General features: G+C 45.5%; 1 protein-coding gene across 1 annotated transcript in view; it reads right to left on the minus strand.

Moving 5' to 3' along the window:
• rtn4b (reticulon 4b) overlaps window positions 1–12,870 on the minus strand; it is a 35,125-nt gene extending 22,255 nt beyond the window's left edge. Inside the window, exon 1 of the mRNA XM_083651142.1 lies at window positions 11,012–12,870. Within this exon, the coding sequence (XP_083507268.1) occupies window positions 11,012–12,722 (1,711 nt within the window). The 5' untranslated portion in view covers window positions 12,723–12,870. The remainder of the gene's footprint in view (window positions 1–11,011) is intronic.
• Between the last annotated feature and the right edge of the window lie 12,406 nt (window positions 12,871–25,276).

The raw sequence follows: 25,276 nt of genomic DNA on the forward strand, positions 1-25,276 counted from the left end.
TAAGAGCAGTAGCCTATGTCAGCTTCATGTGTGGGTGTGCTGTGCTGATTTTCCCCTCTCCTCTCTGCTCGCTCTCTGGCCACAGTCCGTCCTCCTCCTTCAGGCACAGCCCGACAGGGCAAATGCATGAAGCGAAAGTGGAAGTATTTTGCTTACGTTGCCGACAGCGAAGGCAAGCCCGGACACATCAAATGAAGCCAGTCTGTAAAAAGTGCTTCAACGCGATGCAGGTGAACGGATAAACAAGCAAACTTATTTCACCATTCAGAGTTTTGCCGACACGTCACTCCCCCCCCACATACAGGCAATTTCGCTGATAGATTCCCACATGCGCGAGCCGAAGTGTGAAGGGAAATGTCCGATATTGACTTACAGGTAATTTTCCGGTACGCATGTGGGAAAAGGGCTCTAGAGACATATTTGAGTAGGAAGCCTCCTTGTTTTCTGATCTGCTTCTGTTGGGCTTCGTTTGGTTGAGTTTTTTTTGTTTGTTAATTACACTAATCAACGTCAGCATGCTCCAGAGACTCCCGCCGGCCGAGCAGGCTAACTTCCGGTTAGCCCTCTGCTAAGTTAAATGGGGATGAAATAATTGCATAGTGCAGCTCTTCTACACTTTACGGGTATCTTTTTGTTCCCCAGCCTGTATTTGGGGACGGTCTTTATTTGTCTATGTCAACCAAAGGCCATTGATGGCGTTTAATTGACTACCGGCCACTATTAGAGGAATATGGTAATCAGCTAATGGGTTGAGCAGCACTACTGATCAAACAGTAGGGCTGGCACGGATCAGAAAACCCACGGATCGGATCGCGTGACGGATTTTGAGCCACGGATCACGGATTTTTCGGATCAGCAAAAAAATATATATATCTGATTTTTTCTCTCAAAATTAGATTTTCGATTAGATTTTTTTAATACTATTATAATTCTCTAACCATTTGTTGCCCTGCACAGCTCAAAAAATATTTTTTTCTCATAAGTGAGACAATGTATGCTTTTACTCTGAAGGCAGAACGACCCAACTTCCTGTTTTAGGTGGCACTGCTATGCCTAACTTCGTGGCTGTTGCTTGCACCAGTCACATGACACGGGTACAGACCTACAGACCAGACCAGGTCAGTCTGGAAATATAACGTTGATGCTACGTTAAGCTACTCAGTGGCCCCACGTGTTGTTTTGTTGTTATGTGTCCTAAGGCAACATTTCACCGTCCGGTGATAATGTGTTTGTGAAACGTGTGCGCGCGTGTGTGTGTGTGTGTGTGTGTGTGTGTGTTGTGGCTCTCGTTATCTTGTGCAGCGCGCAACACGCTGATCGCATTCCTGTGCTTTTTCAGAGGTGTTGAAATAAGTTTGTGTGACTCTGTCTTTAGTAGCCACTAGCCACAGCCTTCAGACATACTTTACAGCAGCGACAAGGGATGAGGAAGCTCAATTGTGCTTGCCATGATTATGCCTGTCTGTGTCTGGCTGCGCTGGGCGTTCTCATACACTAACATTAAACGTTAAATGAAACGAAGGGGGGGGGGGGGTCCGCGGACTATTGATGTTCCGAACCGCGTTCCGAACCGTGGGGGCTGATCCGTACGGGTCACGGATTATCCGTGATCCGTGCCAGCCCTATCAAACAGTCATGCAGTCGGTCCAACGGCAAGATGGTTTAGTGAACTGGCAGCAGGAGCCGGGTTCAGCCTGGCTGGGATGAGGCTCTGGCTGTCTCTCCTCCAGATCATTAGCATAGCCCAGGCACCTTAGCCAATGATCTCCTCCAGATCTTTAGCATAGCCCAGGCACCTTAGCCAATGATCTCCTCCAGATCTTTAGCATAGCCCAGGCACCTTAGCCAATGATCTCCTCCAGATCTTTAGCATAGCCCAGGCACCTTAGCCAATGATCTCCTCCAGATCTTTAGCATAGCCCAGGCACCTTAGCCAATGATCTCCTCCAGATTGTTAGCATAGCCCAGGCACCTTAGCCAATAATCTCCTCCAGATCGGTAGCATAGCCCAGGCACCTTAGCCAATGATCTCCTCCAGATCATTAGCATAGCCCAGGCACCTTAGCCAATGATCTCCTCCAGATCGGTAGCATAGCCCAGGCACCTTAGCCAATGATCTCCTCCAGATCATTAGCATAGCCCAGGCACATTAGCCAATCATTAAGTTGCCAGCTGACGTAACCCCAGACAGAAACCCCTCCCTCCCTCCCTCCCTCCCTCTCATTGTCTATCTCTGGCCACAGTCCGCCCGTCGGCTCTCTGTCCAAAGGTCCTCTGTGCTGTGGAGGCCGACAGGCAGCCACTGCAGTCAGCCAAGGACAGACAGATACGCAGTGTTGGAAAACCATGCAGCGACAATGCAGCCACAGTCCTGAGCAGAGCCGTCGCTTCACAACACACAAAACACAAAACAGCCGAGTCGTCACCGCCGAACGCCCGTCCGCCGAGCACAAAGTCTCTGTTGCGCACCGGCAAAAAACCCGCAACGACGCGCTCTCCTGTTTCCAAGTGAATCAGCTTCATGCCGATGTCTTGACTCCTGTACTGGAAATCAATAAGACGCCCAATAAGACCTTGTCTCTGTGTTAGTAGCATCAATGTCAATCCTGGATCCCCCCCCCACAGTCAGCAGACAAACTAAATCGAGCCCGAGCCGTTTAAGACAAGCTTCTACCCAAAGCTCCTGACAAGAGTGCAGAAAGGTTTAGCATGGGAATCAAAACCACTAACCCTGGCTGTGTCCATACCCTGACACACAGCTACACAACAGTGTGAAAGAAAAGCAGAAGAAGAGATAGGTTTACCCTGCTCCTTAAAGAAAAGCAGAAGAAGAAGAGAGAGGTTTACCCTGCTCCTTCCACTGCCTGCAGGCCGGCTGGCAGTCAGGTGTTTTCTCCACGGAATTGTCGGCGTTCTCCATGCTCAGCAAGCACACATTCCACAGAGAGAGACAGGGCAGGAGTGGCAATGTGTGTGAGAGTGTGTGCGTGTGCTAAGAGAGAGTGTGTGTGTGCTAAGAGAGAGTGTGTGTGTGTGTGTTAAGAGAGAGAGTGCGTGTGTGTGTGTGTGCAAACGAGGAGGCGGTGAAGGAGGAAGAGGAGGAAGAAGAGGGAGGGAGGGGGGAACTGAGGCAAGCCTTCCTCCAGGGAGACGACTGCAGTGAGGGAAACAACTCTCTCTCTCCACGCCTATGTCTCTCTCTCTCTCTCTCTAAGCCTCTGTCTCTCTCCCCACAACCTCAGTCTCTCTCTCTCTCTCTCTCCCCCAGCCTCTCTCTCTCTCTCTCTCCTGCAGGTCGGCAGGCAGGCTGTCAGCTGACTGTCTGCTGCCTCAGATGTGCCAGGCAGCGCTCTGACGCAGCGCCTAAAAGGGTCTCTGCCCCCCCCCCCCTCCTCCTCCTCCTCCTCCCCACCCTCCCGTCAAATCTGATGACGAGGCAGGAGACGAGAGCGGGGTCAACGATCCCCGTCACGCCAGCCATTTGAAATGGATTTGATCTCCTGCTCTGGGACCGACTGCTTCTGCCTGCTGCAGTGGTGAGATTTCTGTGGACAGCTCAAACCTGCTGATATCGAAGTTACTGCAGGGAGAGAGATAAATAACCGCCTGGTGGTTGTACGCCTCTGAGTTGCAGTCTACATCCAGGTCTGCCCACACTCATTAAATAGTATGTAGTGAAGACTTGGAAGGAATTTCATAAAATGTATTAAGTGTATTTTTATTTTTGAAGATGGAAGTTATCACTATTATTGACGTGTATGATTCCAGTGAATAATTTTCATGGAGAAACACACTTGTCTTTACTCAGATTATTTTCACAGAGGAGTACAGAGGACTGATAGAAAGCCACATGGTGCAACGACAATCACCCGAAGCGCAATATCAGCTAAACCAATGAGCTTGTGGTGGACTACCAGAGGAACAGGAGGCCACGCCCCTTTGTCCTGGCTGTCATCCAGGGAGAGGAAGTGCAGAGGGCGGACTGACACAAGAATGTTGAAGTCCAAACCAATATAATGAATGTGATTAGGTCGACTTAAAGGATTCGGGATCACTAACTGACCAGCGTTGTTGTAGAATGACCTAAGATCATTTTCTCAGCTACAGTGATTGATTAAGCAACACATGATGACGTCACACAGTGACGTTTGAACTTTGGGATATAAAATGTCATCACTTCCATCATTTGATCCTATTAAGACATTTTGTCTGAATCTGTGTCATGATTAGTATATGGATGGATTCTTCAGTTATGGCCAAAAACAACAAATATCTTTGTGAGGTCACAGTGACATTGACCTTTGACCACCAAGAGAATGGGACGGACGGACGGACGGACGGATGACCGGAGAACAGAATGCTGTTGATGACACAGAGGCCTAACAAACATTGTGAAAGCAGCTTAAAATAGTTCTGGTGAATAGCAAAAGTCACCTGCCGCTTTCACTATCCAGCCAACTAAGATCTTTAGAATAAGACCCCAAATGTTGGTTGGTTAAAATGTAAAGTTAAAACTAAAGTTAAACTACTACCGCAATTAAAAATAAACAAATCATTAAACTTACACCCAGTTTCACCATTTTACCATTGCCCTAGATGTTGTGGACTCAGATGACAGCTGCTTTAGTAGATTGATAGTCATTGATCACATGGTTAGCAGGGAGTTGAATTGAAATAATTGTCCAAAAAAAGTAACAACAGTGATTAGAACTGAAGAAGCTTCTCAGATGAGCGGTGAAACACTGCCAACTCTTAATTTAAGTTTGATTTTGTTTCCCTACCTGTATGACTGAGGTGAATCTACACAGACTTCAGTGTGGCAACAGCTCAATCTCTCCACTAGAGGGCAGTTGCCTCATTCATAAACCCTCTGCCGCCTGTCATCCTCTCTCACACCAGCTAAGAGACATCACCATCATTTAACAAACAAAAATTCTAAAAATAATTAAATACAAAGATGATGGAAACCAACATCTAAAAGTGTATATATCTATGGCATTGGTAACTCAAGTTAAATATATGTTGTGAAACCGATTATCTAAACCATTCAATGTGCAACTTCTACATTATGGCTCAGTTCTTTCTTGAGCATGACAATTAATGATACTAGTAATCATATTACCAAACGATCATTTATTCATCAAATGTTGCTATCATGTCAGGCAGTGTCATGAGCTGCAGGGTTTGTTTGAACAAACATGGCGGCTCTTTCATATTTTATGGGGGGGTAAGTATGAACATCAGTTCAACACTTTCCCAGAAATAACTAGACCAGTAGAGACCGAGTCTCTGGAGTCATAAGCAAAGCAATAGACTGAAGGCACTTTCTAAATGAGTTTCACAACCAACAGTCAGAAACACCAAATACAGAAGTGACTGAAGTCTGAGTCACTTCACACACTTTCATAACAGAACTGTGATTCCTCACTGAAGCACCAGCGTTTCAACATGGATCATCTAGAAGGGAATACAACTCAACTATTAGGGAAATGGCCCCCGGCTAGGAGCTAGTGTTTTAGGCGTTTAGAGGACAAAAGCAACATCAGGAAACAGAACTGAAATCGAATTTCAGTTAAGTCGAAGTTAAATATTTGGTGAAATCCCACAACAGTATATTATCAATACTGAATATCATAAAGTGTTCAAGGATCCTTTCAGCTGCAGTTTGATGCAGAACATGTCATCCATAGATTATGACTGAATGTGTTTTGATTCGTTTAACTTTTTTATTATTTGATTCAAAATGTCTGAGTTATGTTTTAGCGAGTCGCCTCAGTCGAGACAAACTCTCTTGAAATTCAGTTCTGTTTCCTGTCTGGAGACTTTCACGCTGCAGCTGCGGGAGCTAAGCTGACCATTCATCCTCGGTTCGGTTCATGAGTGACAGATTTGACCTTTGACCTGAGAGCTTCTGATAAATCCCCGCTGGCTCTTCTTTCTGTCACTTGGAGCTCGGCCTGAAACAAGCCCGGGGTTTTATGACCCAGTGAGGAAAAGGTGGTTTCGGTGGCGAAACAGTCGGTTACACATGAAGGCGGTACAAAGTTCAGGTCTCTCTGACTGGGCGGCTGGGTGTCGCCCCCCTGGCCAGTCCTACGCAGAGCATCAAGGTGACTCATCACCTCGATGCCGCTCCCTGTAGACCAGGGGTTTTCAAAGTCTGAAACAGTGGGCCTCCCCTCGACTAAAGCCTGGACCCCCCCCCCCCCCCCCAAGTTTACTTGCTTAGTTTTGCTCAGTTCCTGGATGCCTATGTGATGGTGATTATGTCAGATATTGCCGTCTGACTTCAGACTACATCAAATACATAAATAGAAAGGTCTGTCTGGAGTAATTTCTTTCTTTCTGACTCTCTGGGAGTCAGGCTATTCTTATCTCCTTTTGATAAATAATGTAATAACTCGTGGATTTTCTTTTTACTTGCATTCACTGAGACTTCCCTGAAACTGTTTTTGGAGCCCCGCCTCCCACTTTGAAAACCTCTGCACAGTGGTGGAAAAACACAAATCTGAGGAGTAGGGCATCAAATGTAAAAAAAAAAAAAATGTTTACCAAATACCTCGATATAGATATTGCAACAATATTGTAGGGATGACTATTGGAGCCCTCACAAAATATTTACACAATGAGATAAATAATTTTTGATAAACAATAATCATTAATGTGGATAATATAATGACGTAAGTGGGTAAAAGCAAATAAAACAGCTAGAACTGTTACGTTCAGAAAATTACATCACTTACACTGTAACACAGTCTTTAAAACCAGGAAAAGACAACACTTACCACCATATGATGATATTTATGATATTCAAAATCTAAGACGATATCTAGTCTCATCACAATATTGATATATCAATATGATATATCAATATTGATATATCATATTGATATATTGGCCAGCCCTACTGGGGAGTCACACATTAAGGAGTATAGTAAAGATATCGAAATGTTTGAAAGAAAGCAGTGGGGGGGCAGCGGTGGCCCAACAGTTAGAGAAGCGAGCTTGTGACAGGAAGGTCGTCGGTTCAATCCCCTGGACCGGCAGGATCAATCTGGGTGGGGAAAGTGAAAAGGCAGCGCTTGCCCCTCCCTCATTACCACCACTGAGGTGCCCTTGAGCAAGGCCCTTAACCCCAACTGCTCCAGTGGAGCTGATCAGTGGCCAGCAGATCAGACTGTGGTTGTACTGGTCAGCTTCCAGGTCTGAATGTGTGTGTGAATGTCAACAGGGCACTCCTGAAAAAGAGAGCATAGAGACACTGCATGAAATAGGCCACGCCCATCACGGGGGAAAGCGCTCCGTTCACTCCCATACACCGGCGTCATTTTCCTTGAATTAAACATAGCTAAAAGCTGTTGTGTGGTGGGCTGCGCAGACAACAAATGTAAAAAAATCGACAATTAAAGCAAAACAAAGCAAAACAAGGAAGCCATTGAGAATTGGCGAGAAGAAAAATGTGGATCTAGCTGTCAAGGAAGTAAGTTGGAGTGTTCATCTTCCGTATATATGATCTTTGTGTGCAACACACGACCATGCATGCGACATAGGAGAATGCCAGGATTGGGGGGCAGATTTGGGCGTGGTTTCTGAATGATGACGCGCTCCGCAGTGTCTCTATTGCTCTCAGTGAGACTCCCCCTGTATAAAAAAAGGTAAAAAAAAAAAAGGCATTTGAGGCTCGAGTCTGAAAAAAATACTGAGCTGCATGACTTGGCTGACCTGCTCTGAAGTCGGACCTGAGAAAAGTGTAATTTCATGAACAGGCTCCAAATGGAGAAGTTGATTTCAGCTATTCAAATCTATTATCCAAAAGAAAACAGGAAGGCTACCTAATGATCACTTCCTGGCTTAGCCACGTTAGCTCATATGATATCATAATGATGCAACATTATGATGAGCGGAGGCTCTGGCCCCGCCCACACACAGTCAGAACACAGTAGCCGAGTGGCTCACAGAGCCAATGCGGGTCAGAGGCACTGCAGCGCCGACGCGTCCTGCTAGCATCCGTTTGGCAGCGCTGGCTAAAAAGAGGCCTCTCTAGTGTTCAGACTGCAGCGCTGCAGCTCAAGGCAAACGGAGAAGAACGCTGGCAGGCTGAGGGCTTTCTGTGAGGCTGAGGGCTTTCTGACAGACTGAGGGCTTTCTAGCAGGCTGAGGGCTTTCTGACAGGCTATACTGTATATATATATATGAGTTCATTTGCAAAAACAGGTAAACGCCATTCTTAAAATGAACAAACAACAATTTGATACTCCCTGGAGTGCACATAGAAGACATTGAGGTGATTTATGTGAAAATTATCAGATGAATATGTTTTAGTTATGATTGATAATAACAAATTCCCAAAAATAAATAAATTACAGTATCAATACATCAATATATAAAATAAAATGATAAAAAATTCAAATAGAGATACCTGTTTTTGCAAATGAACTCATACAGTATATCATCAGCATATAAATGGGAGCTCGGGCTCTGTCTGTTTCTCTGTCTGTCCCACTGTGATATCATAAATCCCACTGTGACATCATCAGTGATGTCATAAATCCCACTGTGACATCATCAGTGATGTCATAAATCCCACTGATGAAATCCCACTGTGACATCATCAGTGATGTCATAAATCCCACTGATCAACATCAGTGATGTCATAAATCTGACATCATCAGTGATGCTGGTCTCATTGGCCACACAGCAGCCGAGCTGCGAGGCCACGTAGCGGGCGGGCTTAGGAATCGAGCGTGCGTGCAAAGCACGCGAGATCCCTAGTATATCATCAGTATATAAATGGGAGCAAGGGCTCTGTCTGTCTGTTTGTTTCTCTGTCTGTCCCACTGATGACATAATTTGTGATGTCATAAATGCATCAGTGATGTCATAAAACCCACTGATGACATCATCAGTGATGTCATAAATCTCACTGATGACATCACAAGAGAGACTGAGGGAGAGGGAGAGAGAGGAGGAGAGGGAGAGAGAGGGGGGAGAGAATTAGGGAGAGACAGAGAGGGGGTGAGAGAGGGAGACATTGTGCGCGCACCAATAGCGCAGGCAAGGCCGAGCAGCGGCCGTTTCTCTGTCTGTCCCCCACTGATGACATAATCAGTGATGTCATAAATCCCACTGATTACATCATCAGTGATGTCATAAATCCCACTGATGTCATAAATTCACTCACACACACACACAAAGTCACAAGAGAGACTGAGGGAGAGAGGAGGATGAGAGAGACTGATGAGAGAGAGGAGATGGAGGGAGAGAGAGGGGGAGCGACTGAGAGAGAGAGACTGAGGAAGAGAGAGAGGGAGACATTGTGCGCGCACCAATAGGGCAGGCAAGGCCACACAGCAGCTGAGCTGCGGGCAAGGCCGAGCAGCGGCCGAGCTGCGAATGCGAGCTGCAGGGCCAGCTCGGTGAGCTGCAGGACAGGCGAGGCCGTGCAAAGGCCGAGCTAGGAATTGAGCGTGCGTAGCGCGCGCGATGCCTAAACTAGACTATAGACTAATCATGGGTCAGAAAATGTAGTCTAGTGATATTACCTCCATTTTGTTCTGCTGTAGTCATTATACATGAGACAGCATGACCATCATCATTGTACTTTGGAATGACATTTTAAATTGTTTTGAGCATTTACATAAAATACTTATCCTTATAGTGTATCGAGGTTGTATCGCATCGATCACTGTTATTGGGTTGAATTGGACTCACAACACCTCAAATTAGCATCAAGGGAACCAACCCCCTCTAACTGAAATAAACGTTTACTATCCATCTCAAAATCAGATTTGGATAAATAAATAAATAAATAAATAAATAAATAAATAAATACATAAATAAATAAATAAATAAATAAATAAATAAATAAATAAATAATAAATAAATAATAAATAATAAATAATAAATAAAATAAAATAAAATAAAATAAAATAGTCCAAGTAGTAGATGAAATCTGGAGCCTAACAGCTACTGTGGTTAGCGGATGAAAAGGTTCAATACGCTCTAAAGTGATTAGACTGTTTACATTAGCACAGGTGCATCTCTGAACAATACGTTTAGCCTCACGTACATAAGAACTAGGACGTGGTAGATATGACACAGCCCATAATAATCAGAGCTGGCTGTTGCTGGGGGAACATGCTGGGTGGAGTCTCTGGGGTCGGTCGGGTGGTGTTGGGTTTCTGACTGGCATCTCGGGTTATTTCCAGAGCAGAGAGAGGCTAAAAGCAGCCGGCAAGGTAATCCAATTCCACAGCAAAAACGCTTTCAAGGCAAATAGTCCGAAGCGGTTTGGGGCGGTATGACATACAGGCTTGATTAAGGAAAACGCACACACTGCCCTCTTCGCCTCAGGAGCTAAATCACTAATCTGCTTCCCATGAATCCTTCCTTTTGAGACAAGACACCTTAGACAATGCCACCCACCCCCCCCGCCCCCACCACCACCACCCAATGGATTTATCAACACAATAGCAAAAAGAAAAGAAAATCGGCTTGAGTCAAACACTCAAGCCTCCCAAAGCTCAGGCTCCATAGGGTTCCATTGCCGTTGCCACCCAGTGATGCGGTTTGTTTAGCAAAATGCTGCTCGACTGATCCCTCGTATTGTACTTACCGTTAAATAAAGCAATAAAGTATTCAAGTAGAGAGATGCTTTGTCTTTCCACTGAGCCCAAATGCACACCGCAAAAGAAGAAGGCAAAACCACAATGGAACACACAACCACACACGTTAGACCACACGACACAAAATGCAATGGTTAATTTCAAAGAAAATGCAAAAGAGGACGATGCGATAGGGGAAAGGTGACACCAAGAAGAAACTGAAAGGGTCGAAAGTAAACAATGGCTGCCGGCCGGTCGGTCGGTCGGTCGGTCGGTCGCGTAGGTAGGAGAAGATGACCAAGGAGAACTTAAAGGTGATGATGAAGATGAAGCCGATATGGAAGAACCAATGAAAACTGAGGAGGATGGGGGGATGGTTTCCATGCGGAGATGGATGTATTTTTTACCTGCTCTTGCGTTCAGGTTTGGCATCTGAATCATTTTGCCGCCCTCCACACTCTTCTTAGCGACGGCCTCCACTGGTTTGTGGACAGGGGAGTGGAGGAGCGGAGGCTGGGACGGGGGTTGGTCTTCAGGCTTCTCCAGCTCGGCCTTGCCCTTCTGTGGGGAGGCCTGGGAGAGGAGGAGGTAGGAGCTCTGGCTTGGAACCTCTTCTTCCATCTCTGGGGGTGGGGCTACTTTCGTCGGAGGTGGAGCTGAAACTGAAGCCACATCTTTCTCCCCAAAGCTTAGATCATCATCCATGGGCATTTCCGGTGCCGTGGCGGAGGCAAACTTGGAGTTATCCAGAGCCTCCAGAAACTCGTCAATCACGCCCCTGGGTGGTCTCTCGATAAACTCAAACTCCTCAGAGGAGATCTCAGGCTCGGAGACCTCATCCGCCACCTCTGCATCCTCTACCTCCATCTTCAGGTCCATCTTCTCAATCTCCACCTGGAAGATGGCGGGGTTCTTGGCCATGGCTTCTAGAACTGGAGACAGGTCGGCAGACAGACACGCTGTCGGTGACTCCGAATCTGAATCGTCAGCAGGGGCTTTCTTGCTGTGGAAATCGAGCGGCTCAAATTTGGCGGTCATTTTTGGTGAATCGTGAATTGAAAACCAATCTTTCTGCTCGATCTTCACAGGTTCCTCTTCCTTGAGCTTCGTGGGAGTGGTTTCTTCTGCCTCCTTGACGAGGTCAAACGCGCCAAAGCATTTGTCGTCATCATCCATCGCTTTTCCGGCCACTTTCCCCTCCGTCTCCTCGACCATCTCTTTCAACAGGGACACTTTGGCATCAAAAGCAAACGGATTGTTAACCGACAGATTGATCGGAGGGTTGGGCGACTCCATCATCCTCCGTTCGAGGACGGGGCTCTGCTCCTCTGGGCTTCCCTCAGAGGAGCCAGAGTCCATTTTCTCAGGGTTGAGAGGGGACGACTTCAGGATGTCTGGTAGAGACGGCGGCAGAACAGAATCCTCCTCTTCCTCGTCGTCATCATCATCATCTTTAAGATTGGAGGAGAACTGATCCACCGACTGCAAGAGTGAGTCGGCGCCAATCTCCTCGTACAATTTGCCCTCATCGAAGAAAGACGGCGCACTCTCCTGGGAGTCTCCGGTCTGTCCGTACTGGACCAGATCCGGAGTGGGAGACTCGGACATTTTGGCAGCCTGGCTGTCAGACTTGGTGTCCCCGAAGTGGGAGTAGCCGGCATCTGCCAAGGGGGAATAGCCTTCGAATGGGTTATTCTTCGTCTTCACGTCGTACATCAAGTCATCGTCTTCGTCAGACTGGTTGCCGTGCAGGTCGGGCTCGTACCGGGGGGCCGTGTCCTTGGAGAAGGTATCCATGGAGACTCTAGAGTTTTCTTGAGACGATAGCAACGGTGATTCCCAGTGCTGCTCTGTTGGGTTAGAGGAGGCAGAGTAAGACTCGGGGCCCTTCAGCGGGGGGGTAACAACAGGAGAGGGGCCGGTAGAGGACCTGTCGGAGCTAAACAGCTTGTCTTCGGGGGAAACGGAAACGCCGCTGTCCTCGCACGGATTCCGGGGCCCTTCCGGGTCTTTCCCTAAACTCAGGTAAGGAGCGGCTAACGGGTCGAGAAGATCCTCCTCGATCTTACTACTACGGCCCGGTCCAGAGTCGCCCTCTGCTTCACCCTCCCAAGGCATGCGGGTTTTGGGGGCTACAGTGGAGGAGGAGGAGGAGGAGGAGGAGAAGCCGAACGGTGCGGCAGATCCCGAAGTAGGGGGCTGGTTGGGACTCTCCGTCAGAGACAGCTCTTCCAGAGAGTCGGGGGAGTGGAGAGGGGAGAGGGGAGAGATGGGAGCAGGGGAATCACCCTTCTGCCCAAGTGCTTGAGTAGAGAGGGAGGAGGGAGAATGCAATAACAGCACATATCAAAGACACACTCCATTCCATACGGTGCTCCTCACCACACCTGGGTAGAACAACTGAGTACATTTGGAATAAGGATGGGAGATAATACCGACCAAATGCTGCTAAAGGTTGGCGTGGCTGGTAGCTGTAATGACATTTTTGGCAGGTGACCAAGCATCCCTCCTGTTCCAAAAAGCATTTCAGCTGGTCAAATAAGTTACAGCATTTTGACTTAACCATCCACCGGTCAAAGTGCCCTGGTGGATTCCAAACTGGGAAAAGCAGAGAAGGACACCAACTTCTCTCCAGGCCACTGTGGTCACTCTCAGAGCATTACCAGATCACTAGATTTTTGAGAATAAAATGCTACCAGTAAGAGAGGCCAGAAAGTAGACTAACTTCCCAGCCACAATCAAGGTTTTCCAGCATTTGGCTGGGGAGCGGTTTACCACCCTGCTCAGGTGTATATCAAGGTCAGTCGTTTTTGCCCAGGTCTGGTGCCAACAAGTCATGCCCAGTGTGCCTTACAAGCTGTTTAGTGAACACTGATAATGATTGCTCTCAAAAATAATATATGTATTTTAGAGCCCGACCGATATATCGGTCCACTGATATTATCGGCCGATAACTGATACATCGGTGTCGGCCGATATGTTGGCCGATATTGCAGATATTTTTTTATTTTGTATTTTTGAAGTTATAGACAGCATGTTGTGTATATTTGATCTTTTTTCTTAATTCAAGTTATATTTTATATTTATTCCATTTGTGTTTTTGTATTTCTAGTTATTTATAATGAGTAAATTCCCAATGAAGTTTACGGTTTATTTGCATTGATGTCATTTTGGAAAAAGTTTATTGATAAGCTGTAAAATAGCTACATATCTCAAGTCATGTCAAGCCATATCTTTGTCAAGTGTTTGATATTTGAGGGATCCTTGCAAAAACATTGTGTAATATAATGTGTATATTTAATATAAGAATATCGGCCTATATATCGACATCTGACTTTTTTTACTCCCTAATATCGGTATCGGCCCCAAAAATCCAGTATCGGTCGGGCTCTAATATATTTTAAATATAGTCACATTCATGGAACCTCTTATTTTACAGTCTTAAAAAGACGTTTGTTTCAGTTAGGCCATGTATTGTGGATTATAATTAAGAGGCCTATAATCAATGAGGAAATCATTGTTTCACTAAACCCTACTTGTATATTTTAAATACAACGTTACAAATTTAATCTACTCTACCACAATTGCATGGGAGTCACAATGCAAGACAAACACAAGCAATTTGACATTTCTAAATGATGCAAAGTTACTCTGAGAAATGCACAAAAATCCTACATAAAAGCTAAGTTAACAAATCTACGTCATCGTACATGCAATGTTTTTTGGTCAGGCAGAATGAAGTGCTTTAAGGACAAGGGGCGGAGATGAACTAAACAAGTTGCAGGAGAGAAGGCAGAAGAGAGAGGCTGGGAAACACAGCCAGCAGAGAGAACTTGCCTGTAGGGAATTGCATCAGAGGATGAGGCTGAGCTTTAGGAAGAGAAGGAGCATCTGTGGAAGACAAAGAAGACAGCAGCAGAGAGGAAAAAACAGGTCAGTATGTCAGACAGGAGGAAAAGCCCCTCTGTCCAATGAAACCACGGCACAACACAGACGTTTATCTCCCATTAACACATTCAGTGCCAGCGACGCCATATGGCGTCATTAGAAATTTACCGTACAGTGCCAGCGACGCCAAATGGCGTCATAACTCGATTTTTTTTTTTTGACGGGGGGGTGTCGATCTATGCCTCTTACATCGCCTCTTACAATATTCAGAGGTATTGAATGTGTCTAACCTATTTTACAGAACCCTTAGGTGGCGACAGCGCTCTCCAGATGAGAGAACGTGGAGTGAAACACACAGAAGAAGTCATTGGGGGGAAGGAAATCGCATCGCATCCGTCCGTATGCAGCGGCTTCATTGAAGCAACGTTTAGCTGTGCCCCTGCAGCAGCCAATCTGCTATCACAATTGAGCACCTCGATGTCCGCTGCAACAGCCTCCGTGTCCGCTGCAACACATGATCAGCCGTGGATTTGTTATTATTCTCAACTCGAAGCATGGGAGCTGGTACACGCGGCTGTAAAAAAGCAGGATCTAGCTGACTTTTTCAGTGCTGAGCACAGGCAGAGAAAACGAGAAAACAGCAGAGCAGAGAGACACTCCGCCCACAACGGGGGGGGGGGGGAGGAGGAGGGGGGGAGGTGGGCACGCAGAGCCAAGTACACAACACAGACCCAGACAGCAGGACAGGGTTGGCAAACGCAAGCCAGAATATCCGATGCCCACCAGCAGCAAAAGATCAGCAAGAAGCTGCAACCAGCAGCGCATGCAGGCGCCAGCGCTGCTGGTTTCAGCTAAAAGGTCTGTGTTGTGTACTTGGCTCTGCGTGCCCACCTCCCCCCCTCCTCCTCCCCCCCCCCCCCCCGTTGTGGGAGGAGTGTCTCTCTGCTCTGCTGTTTTCTCGTTTTCTCTGCCTGTGCTCAGCACTGAAAAAGTCAGCTAGATCCTGCTTTTTTACAGCCGCGTGTACCAGCTCCCATGCTTCGAGTTGAGAATAATAACAAATCCACGGCTGATCATGTGTTGCAGCGGACACGGAGGCTGTTGCAGCGGACATCGAGGTGCTCAATTGTGATAGCAGATTGGCTGCTGCAGGGGCACAGCTAAACGTTGCTTCAATGAAGCCGCTGCATACGGACGGATGCGATGCGATTTCCTTCCCCCCAATGACTTCTTCTGTGTGTTTCACTCCACGTTCTCTCATCTGGAGAGCGCTGTCGCCACCTAAGGGTTCTGTAAAATAGGTTAGACACATTCAATACCTCTGAATATTGTAAGAGGCGATGTAAGAGGCATAGATCGACACCCCCCCGTCAAAAAAAAAAAATCGAGTTATGACGCCATTTGGCGTCGCTGGCACTGTACGGTAAATTTCTAATGACGCCATATGGCGTCGCTGGCACTGAATGTGTTAAAGAACCAAAACCTAATCAAAAATAAATAAATAAATTGACATGCTACCTTGTGCCAACCTAATGCTACGTTCCAATCAATGAAAGTCAGAATACAGCTGGTAGATTATAGCCTCCGCTCATGCCAGAGCGGTAGTTCAGACAAGCACAAACATGGTCGCCTGCGGGATTTACTTTGCCATGTGTAAGATACTGCAACAGCTAAAATGTCATGTCGATGATATTTGGCAACACAGTAGCCAATTGGTATAGATAAGAACTTTGGAAACTGTACACTAAGTACAAGTTTACATTTATAATGTATTAATTAACCATACAGGTGGTTTGATAGATTTAAGGTCATGCATTACTGACTGCTGATGTCACACATTTGTTTAGAGTACAACAGGCGGCCCGGGTGACATCACCCGGTATAAAGACCAGCCAACAGCAGATGGCCAGTCCAGTAGGTGTCAGGCTTCATCATTGAATCAGGTTTTGGGTTGTATTTTTGTGATTAAGTGTTGCTGACTGTGTAGCATATGTAGGAGAAGGTTCTGCATGGAACATACGAGAGGTTGACCGATAGTGGATTTTTAACGGACGATATAATTACGACAGTTTGGGGCGGGGAAAAGCCGATATCTGATTAATCGGCCGATGTCATGGAGCGTAGCTTGGACACACTAAGTATAAATGACTCAAAGTGTATGTCACCAGGTTGACAAGATGTCGGATAACGGCATCTCAGAAACCTCATGGTTGAGAGACACCTTGGCAGGATTCCGAAGGGCCGGGCAATCATATTTGTCCTGGAAGGATGCCAGAACATCTGTGGAATGCAGCATCGGCCAATGGAGCCACAAACAATTTAGTAAAGCTACCTCCAGCATCGCCAAAACCAAAAATGTATCTTCTCGGGTAGGTTGGTTCCAGGACCAGGTTCGTTTAGCGCTCAAGGTTTCATTGGCGACAGTGGGGAAGACAGAACAGGTGGGATAAGAAAGAATGGAAGCAGCATCAGTGCCATAGCATGACATCAGAGACAGTTACAAGCAGCCGGTGACTTTGATGGCATTTCGCTGAGGAGGGAGATAAACAGATTTAAAGCACACAGAGACACAGGTCTCAGGGAAACCACGCGGATGCAACACAGAGACACTGGTCTCAGGGAAACCACGCGGATGCAACACAGAGACACAGGTCTCAGGGAAACCACGTATATGCAAAGCATTGACCTTTGCTCAGGAGGGAATGTAAAGGGATTATTTGCTGCAACTACATAGATACCAAGAAGACCCATACCTACAAATCATGTCAGAAACAGGAAATCTATCTGCAAATTACCATCAAATAATCATTCAATTTAAACCTGTACACACAGCGATGTTTCCACAGGAAATAAACCTAATTTGGAGTTGTTGTGTAAGATAACAAGTTCAACCCATTAGCAGAGGGCATGGTGAAGACAAATTAAACTAACTGAAATTAAGAGGACGCTTAAAATACGTGTTTTTACTCAATCTGTCTGATTCCATTACACTAACCAAGAATTGCATGTGGCAGCAGGGCTGCACGATAAGAGCGTATTTTCAGCGTCATGGCGATATTATGAACATGCGCAATAAACAACACATCGCAAAGAAGATCGCAAAGAAGCTTAATGAATAACAAAAATCATTTAATTTACACGCACCATGCATTCACACTCGGCATGCAATCGTTTTGTCTTGTGCGGTAAATCCAGCGCACCCCTTTCCCTTGTCGTTTCAGCTCGAGAGTCGCTTGTGGGCGTGGCTATTCAATGTTTTGGGGGCTATGTTAGCAGTATCAAAGCAGAAAGACATAGGAGCTGTTACTGTATAGCTAACTTCACTTCAATATTTGTTTATGACGAGTCATATCGCCATTGCAATATTGAACAATGTTATCGCATGTCGCAGATTTTGCTCATATCATGCAGGCCTATGTGGCAGCCAGGACAATATAAATAAAAGACAAGACAACCCAAACGTCGGGGTTGTCCTACAACCCAGGTTTTGCGAGTGAGAACGAGGATTCTCACACTATTTCTCCCTCAAAAACACCACAAGTCCCTTTGAGCAAGGCATTATTTAACCCCTAAAATACTACAGTGGAGCTTCTTTGTAGCCAACAGTAGGCTGTGGTTGTACTGGGCAACTCCCAGTATAAATGTGAAGTAGGGTGAGGCTCCATCATACATACTTGTACCTTAGGGTAAATAAAAAAAATACATCAGGAGTATCTACTGTTATAATATACAGATGATCACAATTACAATGTTAACTAACGCCTGTTTTATCATTCCAAGTCCATGATATGAACTCTGGAGTCTGCTGTAACCCTGTGGGGAATTAGTCCCAGCATGCACTGCGGTCAGCTCCATCAAAGGTTTGAGTGTGTGTATGTGTGAAGCACAGAAATCAATGGATGAATTCATCAATGGATGAATTCAACAATCATAATAATGAAGCGTCAAAAATGAACAAATCAGAAATGATCATAAGCAATGGCTACTCTCATACCAGTTAGATTATTGATTATCCGTTCCATGATCATCAAATGCGGGAGGGAATTAAATCTCCGCCTTTGTAGCCATGCTAATCTGATAAGGATTAGATTGGGCCCAATGATGATAGGGATGAGGCCGTTGTGTTGGGTTACCTCTGCTGTTCAGGCTCCAGCGCTGAGGCCCACCTAGGATCGAACCAACCAGACACATTCAGCGTTAACACTGCAGTTTAGTTGCTTGGCTTGTCCAGGTGAGCACAATGACCTTTGAACCCTAGTGGCACCAAAATGACAGCAGGAGAGATTCAGTCCTCTAACAAGAGAACTGCAACTCCCTCCACCTACAGGAAACCAGCCCAAAACACAAGGGATTATGGGGTAGAGCGATGCGGTTCTTCGTGCTTGGAAGATCTAGCAGAACAAAATGAAGTCTGGTCATATTTCTACGTTATAAATGTGTGGAGTATTGTAGGAATGAGTAGGGGGGAAAGGCAATGGGATTTTACTATGGGGATTTCGGTCTGTGTTAACAAACGTTTATGAAACAGCGCTTCAAAAGTCATAAAAGTGATCCTCGTTTGTGAAGATTATCCTGCTGAACACAAACTTTGCCGTTTCATAAACTTTGCACAGACCTTATTTCATGCATTTAACAGAAATCCCAATGCAAAAAAAATCCCATTCACTTTTGCCCTTATGAACCAGCATGGCGGCGATTTCTGGGCAAGCCTACAAAAATGCGTCATGCCTGCGCTACTCTCTTACCATGCTTCTACTCACCATACATTATTCTTGCTTAATAATTGAACTGCCTCTAGCCTAGTTTCAAAACATTAATTAAGTCAATAGTCTGAAAAGGAACCATGACACAAGGAGTCAAATTGGACCCATGGGACCTACAGTCAAACTGTTTGTCGTGAAAGCAAAAAAAATAAGTTGCAGTATGACTGGAGGCCGCACTAACTCCCAATCCATCTGTGCTGCTGAGGGTGAAGCACCCAGAGCTTCTGTGCTGCTGAGGGTGAAGCACACACAGCTTCTGTGCTGCTGAGGGTGAAGCACACACAGCTTCTGTGCTGCTGAGGGTGAAGCACACTAGGGCTGTCACTTTTCATTCGAAATTCGAATGCAACTTCGAATGTGGGGGAAGGGGTTCGTTTTCGAAATGTAATTTGAATGTTCGAATTTTTATTTTATTTTTTATTATTAATTTTTTTTTTTTTTTTTTTTTTTTTTTTTTAATTAACCAAAATTAACCAACTGCTGCTTGCTGGTAATGTTAATCCCATGTCAGAAAAAGTCTCCAGATTTGTCGCGTTAGTCTCTTCTGAGAAAGATTGTCTCCAGGGTCTGAAAAGTTGTCTCGAGTTGGATGCAGCCAAGTTTGTGAGGCAGTGTTGTGACTGTGAGCGTCCAAGCTAACACGTCGGGCTGATGCCCGGTGGGCTGCAGTGGGTTGCACCAGCTGTGCGTAAGTTGAAACGTAAGCTAGTTTGAACGTAAAGTCTCACTAAGTCCGAGTTTACGCACTACTAAAAATATTTGGGTTGCACCAAGTGAAATAGTTACAACGTAGGCATAAGTTAGAACTTAAAATTTACACCTACGTCTTACTAGGTGTAAAGTCCTCCGTAAAATAGCAGTTGGCACGGATTGCAACTTGGCACCGTGGCGCATCATTGTTTTGCGTCCGCAACGCGCTCTCCATGATAAATTACACCCTTTGATATTTATGACTCACGCTTTTGTTTCCCACAAGCTGCAGCACTGCATACAAATTAAAATAACCGCAACAATTTAGTGAGGCAGGATGGTGGTATAGCCTACAATACTGATGAAGAGCTCACAGATAAACGTTAACAGTAATATGAACCTAAACGAACGTTACTCAATAACGTTCTCATTTGATTAGTGTTGATGAAATATGAAAGCACTAATTTGCGGTGGGCAACATGTCCTGTTTTCACTCCACTTAAACAACCGTAAATAAACACCGTTTCCACCGTGCTTTTCACTGATTGGTCACAGATACTGTACACGTCATTGTCTGCGACACTATTTTGGTTAGTATGGACTTTAGGGTCTACTAGTTAAGATGTACCTTACGTCTCCGTGCTGCAACCAAACAAAGACACAACTTTAGTGTCAAACTAACTAGTTTGAACGTAGCAGTTAGTGTGGACTTTACACCCTAACTTAAGACAGAACTTACGTTCAGCTGGTGCAAGAGGCTGCTGGACTGAAAAAAAAAAAAAAAAAAAAAAAAAAAATTTTTTTTTTTTTTTTTAATTAATCACCCCTGCTTCACCCTCAGTGCTGCTGAGGGTGAAGCAGACCCAGAGCTTCTGTGCTGCTGAAGGTGAAGCACACAGAGCTTCTGTGCTGCTGAGGGTGAAGCACACACAGCTTCTGTGCTGCTGAGGGTGAAGCAGACCCAGAGCTTCTGTGGTGCTGAAGGTGAAGCACACAGAGCTTCTGTGCTGCTGAGGGTGAAGCACACAGAGCTCTGTGCTGCTGAGGGTGAAGCACACAGAGCGTCTGTGCTGCTGAGGGTGAAGCAGCACACAGAGCTTCTGTGCTGCTGAGGGTGAAGCACACAGAGCTTCTGTGCTGCTGAGGGTGAAGCACACAGAGCTTCTGTGCTGCTGAGGGTGAAGCACACAGAGCTTCTGTGCTGCTGAGGGTGAAGCACACAGAGCGTCTGTGCTGCTGAGGGTGAAGCAGAAGCACCCAGAGCTTCTGTGCTGCTGAGGGTGAAGCACACAGAGCTTCTGTGCTGCTGAGGGTGAAGCAGAAGCACACAGAGCTTCTGTGCTGCTGAGGGTGAAGCACACAGAGCTTCTGTGCTGCTGAGGGTGAAGCACACAGAGCTTCTGTGCTGCTGAGGGTGAAGCACACACAGCTCACACAGCAGGAACTGGCCCACACTCAACAAGGTAACCAGATTAGAGGCAGCATCACATGTCACTGCCTTCCTCTCAGCAGGTGGATGTTAACCCGAGCTGGAAGGACGGACAGTGAAGATCAGGGCGAGGGGGACGTTTTTGTCCTTCGCTACATTTTGCTGCTAAACATAAAAATTCAAAAGCCACTTTCAGTATGTTTTACCATAGTTCTATTATCTATGATTTTACCAGCCAACTAGACTGTTTAAGGGTCAAACAGGCCCTCCAAATGAGGGCTGGTTACCTGCCAAAGTGGCTGGTAAAGCAACTAACTTATCTTGATTATATTTAATAACCAACTTCTCAGCTACGGCCTACAGCCAAGACTTTGGCTGGTGGCTGGTGTTCATTAAAATGATGATATTTCTCAGCCTGCAGTTGAGCTGCAATAGACCCTTTTCACGGGGGCCATTTTGTGTCGAAAAGGCAGAATCAACACAGGTGCAAGCAAAACACGAATGAGGGTTTCCAAATTCCACTCGTGGACGTTTGAAACCCTCCTTAGTGTTTTGCTTGCCCCTGTGTTGACCCTGCCCTTTTTGACAGAAAATCACCCCCGTGAGAAGGGTCTACATGCAACTTATTTAACATGAAAACACCCACAAATAGGATCTATACAGTACAGTGTCCTATGCAAAATGCCAATGTTCAACCGGCCAGACTTCCAGTTGACACATTTCTTCAAGCTAGTCTCTACAGTCTGTAGGGAATTCACCACTGACAACATCAACAGTGTCCTTTACTGTCCTACATGCAGGGGGGAAATAGCTAGTGAAAAGCCTACTAGTGCTACTATAGGTAAGCTACAGTCTGCACTCTGCACCTACCCAGGTCCTCTAACACGAGCGGAGGTGGGAGGTGGGAGGTGGGAGGTCCCGGCAGGACGAGCAGCCTGTGCAACCTGAGGCTCGCTTCGACTGGGCCAAGGCTGCAGTCAGGTTTCAGCCGGAGGAAAAACGAACACGCTTCGCTCTCAGGTTAATCCTGCATACTGATCAACAACACGTCTCCTTCTAAAGCTCTTTGTCTCAAGTGGAACAGACAGATAACAGGACAGACTCTGGAAATTACCTGATACTTACAAGACACTAGGGTTGTCAAAAGTATCGAATAGTATCGATAAAAGTCAATACAATTTTTTTTTTAACGGATACAATACTCATTTGCAACAGGTATCGATAGTATCGATAAGTATGAATACAAAACATTTTGAAACGGATACAATACTCATTTGCAACTGTATCAATATCATCAGTGCTTTCTCTTAATGAGAAATCAAACATACCACTGATTTCTCCCTCCTGGTCTTTTGCTTCAACAAGTTCAGGGTATTCTGATAGGCTGATGACTAGAGCAGGTATGATCTGCTGTGTTCTGATAGGCTGATGACTAGAGCAGGTGTGATCTGCTGTGTTCTGATAGGCTGATGACTATAGCAGGTGTAATCTGCTATGTAAGGTCAACGTTTTGAATGAGTTTGATCAGGTCTAGATTATGGAGAAGCGTGCATCTGTCCATCCATATTTCTTTCTTTATTTTTTATGCCTCTTGATGTGTTGTTGTCATCCCACCGCATGGTATCGAAAATGGTATCGAGTATCGATATTTTACCGGGTATCGGTATCGAAGTAGAAATTCTAGTATCAAAAAGTCGTTCAAAAACAAAAAATGAAAAGTAAGAAAAAATGATATTTCCCCCTGGCCCTGACACCCCCACCCCACCCCTGCGAACACTGTCCAGAGTTGTATTTAGTGTCTTGCGGTCCATTCAAAGCTGTGTGTGGTGTCATGCACCAAAAAACTCCCTTCATCGATTTTACAGCATCTCTCTGAGCCTTACCCAAGAACAGGCTATTTCTGTCGCTGTGTCTTTAAGGCTTATTAACTGCCCTCTGCTCTGATTGGCTAACCGTTTGAAAAGTGAGACACCGCAGCCCGGCGGCTCCAGGTAGGGAAACCTCTCCGGTGATAAACAATGACAACCGCTCAAAGCCACAAAGTTACACAAGTCCAAACGGCCCATTTAAGGCTTGTTCTTCTAATATGGATTGAGTGTGTTTTGATACTTTCACCATGTTTAGATAGACCGTCCAACTGCTTTATCACCACAGAGGCAAGGTTCTGCTTTACAACATGTTTAGATAGACCGTCCAACTCCTTTATCACCACAGAGACAAGGTTCTGCTTTACAACATGTTTAGATAGACCGTCCAACTCCTTTATCACCAGAGGCAAGGTTCTGCTTTACAACATGTTTAGATAGACTATCCAACTCCTTTATCACCACAGAGGCAAGGTTCTGCTTTACAACATGTTTAGATAGACCATCCAACTCCTTTATCACCACAGAGGCAAGGTTCTGCTTTACAACATGTTTAGATAGACCGTCCAACTCCTTTATCACCACAGAGGCAAGGTTCTGCTTTACAACAACATGTTTAGATAGACCGTCCAACTCCTTTATCACCACAGAGACAAGGTTCTGCTTTACAACATGTTTAGATAGACCATCCAACTCCTTTATCACCACAGAGGCAAGGTTCTGCTTTACAACATGTTTAGATAGACCATCCAACTCCTTTATCACCACAGAGACAAGGTTCTGCTTTACAACAACATGTTTAGATAGACCATCCAACTCCTTTATCACCACAGAGACAAGGTTCTGCTTTACAACATGTTTAGATAGACCGTCCAACTCCTTTATCACCACAGAGGCAAGGTTCTGCTTTACAACATGTTTAGATAGACCATCCAACTCCTTTATCACCACAGAGACAAGGTTCTGCTTTACATGTTTAGATAGACCATCCAACTCCTTTATAACCACAGAGACAAGGTTCTGCTTTACAACATGTTTAGATAGACCATCCAACTCCTTTATCACCACAGAGACAAGGTTCTGCTTTACAACATGTTTAGATAGACCATACAACTCCTTTATCACCACAGAGGCAAGGTTCTGCTTTACAACAACATGTTTAGATAGACCATCCAACTCCTTTATCACCACAGAGGCAAGGTTCTGCTTTACAACAACATGTTTAGATAGACCATCCAACTCCTTTATCACCACAGAGGCAAGGTTCTGCTTTACAACAACATGTTTAGATAGACCATCCAACTCCTTTACCACCACAGAGACAAGGTTCTGCTTTACAACATGTTTAGATAGACCATCCAACTCCTTTATCACCACAGAGGCAAGGTTCTGCTTTACAACACCATGTTTAGATAGACCGTCCAACTCCTTTATCACCACAGAGGCAAGGTTCTGCTTTACAACAACATGTTTAGATAGACCGTCCAACTCCTTTATCACCACAGAGGCAAGGTTCTGCTTTACAACAACATGTTTAGATAGACCATCCAACTCCTTTATCACCACAGAGGCAAGGTTCTGCTTTACAACAACATGTTTAGATAGACCATCCAACTCCTTTATCACCACAGAGACAAGGTTCTGCTTTACAACAACATGTGTAGATAGACCATCCAACTCCTTTATCACCACAGAGGCAAGGTTCTGCTTTACAACAACATGTTTAGATAGACCGTCCAACTCCTTTATCACCACAGAGGCAAGGTTCTGCTTTACAACATGTTTAGATAGACCATCCAACTCCTTTATCCCCACAGAGGCAAGGTTCTGCTTTACAACATGTTTAGATAGACCATCCAACTCCTTTATCACCACAGAGGCAAGGTTCTGCTTTACAACAACATGTTTAGATAGACCATCCAACTCCTTTATCACCACAGAGGCAAGGTTCTGCTTTACAACATGTTTAGATAGACCATCCAACTCCTTTATCACCACAGAGACAAGGTTCTGCTTTACAACATGTTTAGATAGACC

The sequence above is a fragment of the Poromitra crassiceps genome (genome assembly GCF_964638095.1).
Source record: "Poromitra crassiceps genome assembly, chromosome: 14".
Classification (NCBI taxonomy): Eukaryota; Metazoa; Chordata; class Actinopteri; order Beryciformes; family Melamphaidae; genus Poromitra; species Poromitra crassiceps.